The sequence below is a fragment of the Artemia sp. Qi Xiang Cuo genome, chromosome 8 (genome assembly GCF_049724085.1).
Source record: "Artemia sp. Qi Xiang Cuo chromosome 8, ASM4972408v1, whole genome shotgun sequence".
Taxonomy (NCBI): Eukaryota; Metazoa; Arthropoda; class Branchiopoda; order Anostraca; family Artemiidae; genus Artemia; species Artemia sp. Qi Xiang Cuo.
In genome coordinates, this window is record NC_142801.1 from 62133575 (window position 1) to 62146235 (window position 12661).

Here is a 12661-nt window from a genome sequence, read left to right on the forward strand (position 1 = left end):
ACTTCCTGTGAATGTCAAATAATGGCGTTTCAAGGGTAGTATCTTGGGACCTGCACTTTTCCTAACCTACATACACGATGTCGAAACAACTTTGAAAGTCCTCTGTATCATTTTGCAGACGACATCACGACGAATGCAGCCATCACAAAGCTCAAAAACCAAACATAATCCACGTACTCTTGAAGATGGTCCTTTTTTCAAATTGAAAAGTGATTCGATAACTGGATGACCAATTTTAATCATAAAAAAGGAGCTACTAATCTTCCAATCGAAAGTTTCACGGATACGCCCCCCCCCCCCAAATTCATCTCCATTAATGAAGCTATCAAGAGAGTCGACGTTGTCTGCCTCCTAGGAATTTGCTTTTTCATAGATCCCTCTCACTTTGATAAGGTGAGAAGCCGTTGTGAGAAGAAAAAAAAATGAGGATAAGCTTTGTAGGAATCATCTTTACTCAAGTCAACTTACAACGTTTTAACTTTGTGAATCAACTTAAAAAACCCTCCGGTGAAACAATTAAATACAATTTAAAAATATTATGTAATTATTATACAGTTTTGAAACAATTTTCGAAATAAGTTAAAGCAATGTAAAAGTGTATCAGCGGATTTTAAAAATAGTGTTTTGATTTGGAATGGAAAGGAATTAGCAGAATTTATAATTGTCGAGCTTTTAAATTTAAAGCACATGCTTTTGTGACATTGCTAGTAGGCATAAATCTGATCAGCCCTAAAAAGATATGTTTTTCTCTTTTTTAGAGGAAAATCAAAACAGTAAGAACTGAAACGTAATTTTTATCTTAAAAGATCTATCATTCAAATGCCACAGGGATTAAGAAGGATGGTGTCATTGACTTTCAGTGACAAATATCAGTTACAATAACAGGCTAGGGCCTATATTGAATGCAGAGTAGGCCTGAGTTATAAGAATTACTGTATCTGGTCAGGCTCATGAAGTCCCAAGAAAAAATGCTCGTTGGTATCTGTTTTGACTAATGCAAACCTTCAAAATAAGTGAAGTTAGAAAAAACATCAAATGATAGGGTGTTTTTCTTCTCTTTTTCATCTGATTTCCATCTTTTAACATAAGTTTACCATTTTAAGCTACAATTTCAATAGTTTAAGATATAAAAACAATTTTGACTGTAGACTACAGTCTTTTTAGGCTTGATTAAATAGGCTATAAACTTATTATAATACTATTAAGAGGCAAAATCAGAGCAAGGAGACAAGACAACATTTTCTAAAAGAATTCTATAAGTTCAGTACATGTTTGGCAATGACAGATTATATGTATAGATTGAATATGTTTATACCATTGTTACATTCAATGAAAGAATGGCACAGAGAATTTATTGATTCTGGAGAAAGTGCTTTTCTGTATAATAGATTCAAATTGCTAAATCTTTGCTAGCCTAGTTTAAAAACACCTAACAATCTTGTTGAATGACTTCAGTATTTTGTTGATTCTGAATTTGGCCTATTAGGCTATTTTAGGCTATAGGCTATTCATCTGTGCAAAAGAAAATCTTATTGTGTGTAGTAAGAGCTACATCAGTAATAGGATTTCAAGTAGAGTTGGTTTCAAAAAATAAAATCCAACAAAAATAAAGGACTAATACCCCAATGACTTGGTATATATTTCTTCTTCATAATAAATTGTATAGTCCAATTTATGACATCATCACTGTCTCTTTGAGTAGAACTTAGATCTCAGTCTAACCTGAAACACCTTACCAAATGATTGGCTAAACTTAATAGTACCAAATCAATTGGTGATTCCAAAACTTGTATAACATGTTTTTGCCCATCAACTAAATATCAAATGTTTCAGAAACTATTAAAACAAAGTTTAAGTGATATCAAAATTTCATTGAGTCAAAATAGCCACAAAATACAATAACTTGGACTCATCTAAAGGCTGTAGCATCATTTGAACTTGCCAAAAACAATGCTGACTTGCTTACCCTAACATACTGTAGAAAGAGAGGAGATGTCATCCTTGCATTTAAGATGATGACTAGTGATACCATTAAGTCCATTTTCAATCACAGTGAATACACCAGAACATGAGAAAACTGCATCAACAAATTAGCAGAAAAGCATGAGAAGTTCTACTTCTTCACCAATTAAATTGTTCCACTATAGGATTCACTCAGAAAATTTACTGTGTTGGCCAGATCAGTTGACAGCTTCAAGATTGGTGCTCCCCATGATTTTAGCAGCAAGTATGGAAGATGCAGTGGGATGAATCAGTATCATCCAACAGTGTCTAATAGGTACCACCACCCCTTTTAGCCCTCAAACATGCCTGGCCAGTGACACATCTAGTGACACCCAACAATGAAACCAAACTGTCATTTATGTATGTAAATAGTGATGATCTACTCATGAACTGTGACATGAATATTGAGTCAACATTACCTGATGACATCTACAGGCTCCTCAACCTTAGTCACTAGAAGATGTGCTTTAAGGTAATGCATTGCCCAATTATGTTTCTGGAGTTTTTTAGCATTAAACACAAATCAAACTACTAATCAAGTTTCTTGGAAAAAAGCATTTCCTTAAAACATTTATATTTCTGGCATTCAATTTAGTTTTACTATTTTATAGAGACTAATTTAGTTACCACTTTTTCTTCATTCTAATTTTATCTAGTTCAAAAGCATGAGAAATTGATGGCTAATATTAGTTTAAAGCATCAGTTTACATTTTGAAGTGGTCTTTTTAGCTTTCAATAAAGTGCAAATGGCATTAGCCTTTAGGGTAGATAAGGATACAGCCACTCAGCTGTTATTCATGATAGGCTAATGTTTGTTTATTTTAAGTTTCACTGCTTATATAACTATTTTTTTCAGAGTTCAATGCAACAGTTATGCTACCATTAATTGTTTTTCTGCTGAGAAGCTGGCAAAAGTGGAATCACTTATTTGGGGAGGGGAGAGGGACTCCTCTCAAAATTTTCAGGCATTTAGTGAAAAGAAAAAGTTTGAGAAATAGTGGATCTTTATGTGTACCTGACATATCTTTAAAGGTTTTAGGTTTGAATTCTGAGTTGCAAAGACCTACCTGACTTATTGGGCAGGTCAATACTGAGTGACTCCTCCTTTTTATTGGTTATAATTATGCAGAAGACTTGGAATGAAGAATGTTTAATTTATTCCATGCTGGACTATAAAAGTTATATGTAAAAGTTCTGAAACCATGGCAAAGACATCACAGTGAAGACTTAAAGGCAACATTATTAAATTTATCTGTTATATAGAACTAAAAATCTAAGCCCTAGAAAATGAAAATTTTGTTAATACTTCTTTTCCAATATTACTTGTGACACAATACTTTAGTTTCTCTGTGGATTTGGAATTCTTACAGGATATTTCAGCCAAAAACTCTGAAAAAAGCTGTTTCTGGAAAATAAAAAAGACAAGAAAAATTAACAGATAAAGTTGATAGTTTTTTTTCATGATGATCAGGTTAACCCTTTTGGAAGCAAGATTTATAAATGATTTCTTAGACAACACTGCCTTTCCATTGATGATTAAAAAAACGAAAATATAGAAAAATATATATGGTATAATTCTTTAATGAGACAGTGGGAAAATAACAAAAAAAGCCCTTTTCCCTTATTAGAAATAAAAGTTTAAGTATTTTCAACTCACATTTGGAAGCCTTCATCAAATGAAACAAAAAAGGAAAAAAACACAAAAAAATTAAACTAAGTTAAACAATACATAAAGTGAAAAGGGAAAAAACAAACAAAAAAAAAAAAAAAAAATTCACATCTAGATTTTGTCCAATATGATAATTATCATTATGCAAAAAAAGCAACAAAACAACAAAACAGGATAAATTAGGCTCTCTGATGAAAGTAGACTATATAAAATACCTGGTTCTTGTTGTAAATTTCATGTGGGCAGCCCATAGCAAAATATAGAAAACAAAATGCAACAGCATAAAAATGCAATATATTCTATTTTAAAATTTAGTTAGAAATAGACATAAAGTTTTGATTCAGCAGTTGGGGAGAATTTGAATTTGTTTGATTTTTCACACCATAATACATTATTTGGTCAAATAAAAATAATTGCTAATTGGTTTTGGCTGTTACAAGGTTTATAGGAAATTATAGGAATTAGGATAATAATCCATATGGGAATTAGTATGTATGGAGATGGAGGAGAATATAGATTGAATTCCGTTTATAATAGATTAATTAATAGACAGGTTAAAACTTTAAATAATGACATTAAGCATAATCAGCCCCAAACAAGTTGAAACCTGATAAATAAAGATCAAAATGAAATGAACTTTGGAAAGAGTTATTGTGATTCTGCTAAATGGGCAATGAAAAGATTTGTTCAATCTATCAGACCTAAGAAAGTAATTGTGACCTGTATTGGATAGTAAATTAACCTAGGAAATACAAAAATCCTAAAAATAAATGGGCTTTTATTTTGTTAGATTTAAATCAGTCAAACAGCCAACTGTGGCCTATTTTGTTGTCTTGTTGCATTGCAATATAAAGTTGAAGATATTCTATTTATCAGACAGACAACCTAATTTATCCAACTCTGTTGTTTTGTTGCCTTATTGCATGGTGATAATTATCATATATCATACTATATACTATTAAGATCGTTTTTTTTTTAATCGTTTTTGCTTTGTTTATTTTTCCATTTTCTTTATGTGTAACATTTAATTTAGTTTGTTTTCTTTTTATTTCTTTGTTTCTTTTTTATTCTTAAAATAAATCTGTATAATTCTCAAAACATCTGAGTAATTGCCTATTAACAATTTGGGAAGGTTCTTCTTCTTTCAGTGTTGCTGCTCAATGTAAAATTTATGACGTTTCCCTTTCAAAAGAATCACCAATAAACACCAACAGAGAGATTAGCGGCGAAATACTTTGGCATGGTGAAAGCATCCATATCATTCAAGTAAAGACAAAATGATAGTGGTATTATGTCCACAAAATGATTGTAAAGTATAATTTATCAAAATAACTCTTTTGCACTCCTAGCTAAGCTATCCCTAGGCTTTCTGGAAAGTCTCACATTAAGTTAATTCAGAAATTTCATCAATAGTCCAGTAGACATAGATTACATATAATTTTTGTTACATTAGACTTTCAGGTGTGAGTTTCAGATACTTTTATCAGCAATTAAATATGGACCCTTAAAATTATGGTTATGATTACAGCTTTATTATAAAGTTATAAAGACTTTACAAAACCACAACAGGCACAAAAAAGACAAACAAATGTGATTGTCACTTTCTCTTCAGTTAATTGAGAAAGCTATTTCATTTTAGAAGAGAGTTTTGAGGGGAAGAATGATAGATTGTTTCAAGCAAATGCTTTTTTCCAAGTGGTAAAGAAAAGTTAGCTTTGCAAAATAAATAATTCTTTCTTCTTCTTCTATTTAACAGCAGGCGGGCTTTTCAGTAAAACTATTTAGCCCTTTTCCTTCTGCTTCACTCTGTGGGCTACAGAGCTACTGGCTTGATTGCCTCATATTTATTAGATATATTCAGATATCTTTCAGCAGATCTTTCGACTCTAGGAGTTCAAATATAAGATGATAGATGTCGATTTCTATGCTCTGTGTGCAGGTATAGTTGGCTAGGCTCTTGACTGATAGTGGGATTTTGTGTGTGGATTATAATTCATCAGCAAAGGTGCTTCGAAAATCTTCTTCTTCTTCTATTTAACAGCAGGCGGGCTTTTCAGTATAACTATTTAGCCCTTTTCCTTTTGCTTCACTCTGTGGGCTACAGAGCTACTGGCTAGATTGCCTCATATTTATTAGATATATTCAGATATCTTTCAGCAGATCTTTCGACTCTAGGAGTTCAAATATAAGATGAGAGATGTCGATTTCTATGCTCTGTGTGTAGGTACAGTTGGCTAGGCTCTTGGCTGATAGTGGGATTTTGTGGTGTTTGAAGTATTTTAACAGTTTACAAAGCAAGGTATGTTGTGCAGACGTCAGCATATTACATTCAAATAGGCAATGGTCAATTGTTTCATTATTCATATTACAATGCATGAAAAGAGGGGACAGGGGAATTGAACCACTTGAATTAGAAAGCTTATATGAGAATGCAAGGAAATTTAGTCCATTTGTTCCAGAACGAATTATATTATAAATTTTAGAAAGATACTTATTGAGAAAGGGGGAAAGGATAGGATTAATCTTATTAAAATTAATATCTGATAGCCTCCATCGGTAAATATCTCTAATTGGGATTGGTCTCCCACTTGGCTGGTCAATATTTATAGAATTTTTTGCTATTTCATCAACCTGATGATTACCACTTATGCCAGAGTGGCTAGGAATGTACTGAAAGTAAGTTTTTATGCCACTTGAAGCAAGATTATCAATAATACTGAGACAATGATAAGTGTCAATGTCCAACTTATATTGAGGAGCTGAGGTCAGCAACTCAAGGCTTGATAAAGAGTCGGAATAGATGATAATATTATTCGAATTTTTAATCAAAGCTTGGTTTTGCTTAAGGTGTTCTAATGCCATGATTATGGCATTTAACTCAGTAGACATTATAGATAAATTATTAAATAATCTCTCTCCCATTGCAATTTTCAGGTGAGGAAGGAAAACACCACTTGCAACATTCTCATCCATTTTTGACCCATCAACAAATATTTGGAAGTGATTTTTATAGGTAATTGTATTAAGTTCTGCAAATTTTTTCTGGACAAAAGCAATGGGGGTTAAATCTTTATTCCATTTTGAAAATTCAGTATTTATTATGGGAAATGACCAATTCCATGGAGGGGATTGGGGGAAAGTAGGCGCAATAGACTTTGCTGGTACAGGGAACTTCTTTTGAATATTGGCATACTCATCTGCAATACCTCTATACATGGCTGGATTTCTTAACCAATTATGTAATGTGTGTGAGCTATTTGATTCAATTTTTGTAAGATGTTTTATCAAGATAAAGCTACGTCTCTCCCTTATTGTTGTTAATCCACTCTCCATGAGCAGAAACTTGGTGCTTGTGGGTTTCCTAAGACCAAATATGAGACGTATTATATCATTTTGTGTTGTTTCAATTTTTTGCATCTGGGTCTTTGCACAAGCACCATAGACAATGAGCCCATAGTCAATATGGGGTCTTATATGTGATTTATAAAACTGGAGTAAGGTTTTCTCCTTACACCCCAGGGTGTGGAAAAAAGTCTTTTTAGTATATTTGCTTTTCTATAACATTTTTTTATTGTGTTTGAAATGTGGATGTGGAAATTATGTTTTTGGTCAAGCATGAGACCTAGGTAATTGATATTATTATCCTCTTGAATAGTTGTTTTATTTAGAGTTAGTTTTGAATTAACATGGTTTCGCTTCCGGTGAAATTGGATTATTTTTTACTTGGTGGGTGCAATAGGTAAATCTGAATGTTGAGAGAATTTTTCAAACTGGAAAAGTGACTTTTGCAGATTTGACTGTGCTATCTGAAAGGTGTTGCCAGATGACCATAGCACCAGATCATCAGCATATTGTAGATTCGTGTGGGGTAGGTTCATGTCCCAGAGATATAGGGCAAAAAGGAGGCAACTGAGGACTGCCCCCTGAGGTAGGCCTTTGGAAATTGTCTTTTGGGGTGAAGAGGCTGAACCAACACAAACAATGAAACTTTGCACTTCTATGAAGGATTTAATAAAGGATACTAGCTTAGGAGGTACTCCAAGGTTTGCAAGTTTATTTAAAAGGATTTGGTGGTTCACATTGTCATAAGCTCCTTCAAAATCTAGGAAAGCTGCCACTAGGATATTATTTTTTGAGAAAGATTCATTTATTGCATTTGTTAGCAAAATTAAAACATCTGTTGAGGAGTGGTATTTCCTGAATCCAGTTTGAGTGTGTGGGATCAAGTTATTTTTCTCAACAAACCAGAGGAGTCTGTGATAAATCATTTTCTCCATTATTTTCTCCATCACAGGTGTAATCATTATGGGCCTATAAGACTCAGGGTTATCTTTTGGTTTATTTTTCTTTAGGATTGGTAGGAGGGACGAACATTTCCATATATTGGGGAACCTAGAAGATGCCCAAGCGTGATTATAACAATTTAGCAGTTCTTGTTTGTATGAAGGTGTGAGATTCTTTATCCATGTAGGGTGTATATTGTCATAGCTACTGCTAGTTTTGGACCTAATATGATGTATTGCATTATTCAATTCCTGGATTGAAAATGGATTAGTTATGTACTCGGATCCTGGGCGTGGTTGGTAACTAGGGTTCATAGGAATTGTGGACAGTTTGCTTTGATTATTTGATGTTAGCTTATTAGCAAAAAGAGTTGCAAATAGGTTAGCCTTTTCATTATCATTGTCATAATGGGTGTTATTATGTATAAGCTCATACAGGAGTAGGTTGGGAGAAGTCTTTTTCCCACAGATGTGGCTTTTGACATTATGTATAATTGGCTCATTTGTTTCTCTGGAGGGATTATTTGCAAAATTATTCCAGTATTTACATTTAGCATCTATTATAGTCCTTTTTAGATTAGATTCTGCTTGTAATTTTTTTAAATATGTAGTAGGTGTTGGTTTTTTTATGAATTCTGTCCTAGCTGCCTTTTTTATCCTCCATTTATTTAGGTACTCATTTGTCCACCATGCTTTAGGAATTTGTTTAGGGAATGTTTTCTTAGGTGTTGTCCTGGGGATAGCATGATTAGCTGTATTTATTAGTAAAGATGTCAACGCTTCAGCATGTGTGTCAACTGTTGTGTTAGAAATGCATGAACTTTGTGTGAAACTTGTAATTTCATCATTTAGCTTATTTTGGAAAATAGACCAATTTGCTTTAGTGTTGATATATTTGGATGTATGAGATAAAGTTTCAGCAGGTTCATTTAGGGAGCAAACTATAGCAAAGTGGTCTGTACATAGACTATCAATTTTATTTATGTAAATTTTGTTCAAAAAATTTAAAGACACAATTTGTAGGTCAATTGTGGAGAAATTGCCACTTTTGGGGTTGAAATAGGTATTCAGGTTTGGAGGGGTAGCAACAACTAATTCATTATTATTTGAAGTCATATGCTCAATAAATTTACCAGCTTTATTTGCTGGTTTATTCCCCCACAAAAGGCTGTGGGCATTGAAATCACCACAAATAATGATATTTTTTAACATATTAGAATTATTTATATAATTAAAGAAATCCTTGGCATCTGTAGTTTGGCCATTAGGGTTATAAAAGCTTATTATGTAGGTTTTTAAATTATTCAGCCAAACACTTATACCAATTACATCAACATCATTTTCAAAATCTGGAAAATTGATGCCACAAAATTTTATATTATTATTAACTAATAAAGCTACACCACCTCCTTTTCTCTCTGAAGATCTATCCTTTCTCAGGATAGTATATCCCAGAGACTTAATTTGTTGATTTTGGGTTAAATGAGTTTCCTGGAGGCAATCAATATTAATTGAAGTATTATTCATAAATGATATTAGTTCACTTAGCTTATTTTCTGTGAGTGATCTTACATTCCATTGGAGTATTGATAAATGTTGTGTTGTTGATTTATTCTTCATGTGACTGTGTATCAATGTTCAGCTTTGTTAACAGTAAAGCAAGATCTTTTTTTGCTTGAATGAGCATATCATCTGGGATGTAGATTTTTGCCAATTCTGCAATAATTTTTGTTTTCTGTAGTGGATGTATGTTCATGGCCTGAACTGCATTACAGTTTAGAATGAATAAACATATATTTGGGGATTGCATTTTTGGTAGTGCATCCTGTTTGTTGGTTAAGGGATTGATTCCTGGTAGTGTTTCTGGTTTGTTTGTTCTTGGGAGGGAGGGCCAGGCTGGCCTCATCTCACCGGACAAGGAAGCTTGTTGGCTTGGTGATTCCTTCTGATAGGGATTTGAGCTAGGGGGCTTAGAAGATGGTGTTTTATATGGGGTGCTTGATGCATTGGGGGCATTTGACTTGGGGGTTTTGGTTGGTTTCATTACAGGCTTTATTTGGTATTGTTGGGCAGCATTTGCTTCCATTGCCGCATAGGGGTATGGTATGGCCTTCTCTGTTGATATTTGGAGTGTGAGAGCTCTTTTCTTGTATACAGGACATAATGATTAATTTGTAGATTCATGTGGGCCTATGCAATTGATGCATGTAGGCTGAGTGTTGTTGCAAGTTGTCAGCTCTTTAGGATGGAAAGATTTACAATTACTACACTCTTGGAGAATTTCCTTGCATTTGTTTGTTGTGTGTCCCAGTTTGAAACACTTCTGACACTGAATAGGCTTAGGTTTGTATTCCTTGTGTGGTTCGATTTGCCCAAATAGGAATAATTTTTCTGGGATATCAATTTTATCCTTCAGTGTGAATAAGAAGGATCTACTAGTTTTTAGGCCATTAGAGTTGGGTTTTCCAAGTTGGGTAACATCCTCAACTGGGATTGTGTTTCCAGCCCTATCTGAAAGGCCTTCTTTTAACTCCTGAGTAGATATCTCTGGGGTAACATTATAAACTACTATTTTTGTTGGTGATTGTTTTGGGTTCCAATTAGATGCAATAATTGGGTTATTCAGAAGGGATTTAAGGTTAATTATTGTATCTGCTGATTTCTTATCTTCTACAGCTATTAGCAGAGATCCATCACAGTTAATTTTAAGAGAGAACATTGATTTTAGCAATTTAAAAATTGCAACTCTTATTGCAGTGATCATTTTTATTTCAAAGGGGGTAGTGGGAGTAATTTTAAGGTAAAGTCCTAAGTTTTTGGAGGGAGGATCTTGGGCAGGGAGAGGGGAAATGCTTTTAATTGGGGAGATTTTTTTCCTTTTTTTAGAACTTCTAGAGAGGACCTCTTGAAACCCATTATCATCTATGGTTACATTAGCCCCTACACTTATCATTGTCCTATTCTCCGAATTGGAGCTATCATTATAACTTTGAGATAGGGTGCTTAACCAGCCAGGATGGGTATCTTTCACTATGACACTTTCACTTGAATTTGATTTGGGATCTGGGGGGACTTTTTTTTTGGAGGACTTCTAATCATTGCCTATTGGAAAAAGCTTTAAACACAGAAATAAAACTAAAACAAGAACGGAAAATGGATTATATCAAACCGTCTGCACTATACTATGGGGGAAGATAAACACCACAGTATAGCCCTGAGGATGTCTTGAGCAGAATTGGTTTGGTACAACTGCTGATTAGAATAGATAATAATCACAAGAAAAATATATTTCGATTTTCTTAAAAGGTTGCTCACCCTGAGGTTGTAAGGAGAACACCTTACTCCAGTTTTATAAATCACATATAAGACCCCATATTGACTATGGGCTCATTGTCTATGGTGCATGTGCAAAGACCCAGATGCAAAAAATTGAAACAATACAAAACAACATAATACGTCTCATATTTGGTCTTAGGAAACCCACAAGCACCAAGTTTCTGCTTATGGAGAGTGGATTAACAACACGAAAAATCTCTGAACAGAAAGCGCTTCTTCTTCTTCTTCTATTTCACAGCAGGCGGCTATTCAGTTGATACTATTTAGCCCTTTTCTTTTTGCTTCACTCTGTGGGCAACAGAGCTACTGGCTTGGTTGTCTCTTATTTATTAGATATTCTCAGATATCTTTCAGTAGATCTTTCGACTCGAGGAGTTCAAACATAAGATGATAGATATCAATTTCTGTGCTCTGTGTGCAGGTATAGTCGGCAGGCTCTTGGCTGATAGTGAGATTTTGTGGTGTTTGAAGCACTTAAATAGTTTACAATGCAAGGTATGCTGTCCATACGTCAGCATATTACATTTAAACAGGCGGCGGTCAATTGTTTCATTATTCAATATACAATACTTGCAAAGAGTGGACAGGGGAACCGAACCATCTGAATTAGGAAACTGATACGAGAATGCAAGAAAGTTTAGTCCATTTTTTCAAGAACGAATTCTGTGATAAACTTTAGAAAAGTACTTATTGGGAAAGGGGGAAAGAGTAGGATTTTTCTTATTAAACATAATATCTGATAGTCTCCATTGGTAAATATCTCTAATGGGGATTGGTCTCCCACTTGGCTGGTCAGTATTTATAGGATTTTTTGCTATTTCATCAACCTGATGATTACCACTTATACTGGAGTGGCTAGGAATATACTGAAGATACGTTCTTATGCCACTTGAAGCAAGATTATCTATAATACTAAGACAATGATAAGTGTCAGTATTCAGCTTGTACTGAGGAGCTGAAGACAGCAACTCAAGGCTTGATAAAGAGTCAGAATAAACTATAATATTATTTGAATTAGCAATCAAGGGTTTATTTTCCATAAGGTGTTCTAATGCCATGATTATGGCATTTAACTCTGCAGACATTATAGAAACATTATTATACAATCTACCACCCATTGCAATTGTCAGGTGAGGAAGGAAAGCACCACTTGCGACCTTCTCGTTTCGTTTGGACTCATCAAAAAAGATTTGGAAATGGTTTTTGTAAGTCATTGTATTAAGTTCAGCAAATTTTTTCTGGACAAAAAAAATAGGGGTTAAATCTTTAGTCCACTTTGAGAAATCAGTATTTATTATGGGGATTGACCAATTCAATGGAGGGGATTGGGAGAAAGTAGGTGCAATAGACTTTGTGGGTACAGGGAACT

At 33.9% G+C, this 12661-nt stretch overlaps 1 protein-coding gene across 1 annotated transcript in view; it reads left to right on the forward strand.

Moving 5' to 3' along the window:
- Nucleotides 1-676: 676 nt before the first annotated feature.
- Nucleotides 677-12661, forward strand: part of LOC148949671 (histidine protein methyltransferase 1 homolog) — an 80872-nt gene continuing 68887 nt past the window's right edge. Inside the window, exon 1 of the mRNA XM_089093054.1 lies at nucleotides 677-773. Coding sequence (XP_088949180.1) covers nucleotides 740-773 — 34 coding nt within the window. The 5' untranslated portion in view covers nucleotides 677-739. The remainder of the gene's footprint in view (nucleotides 774-12661) is intronic.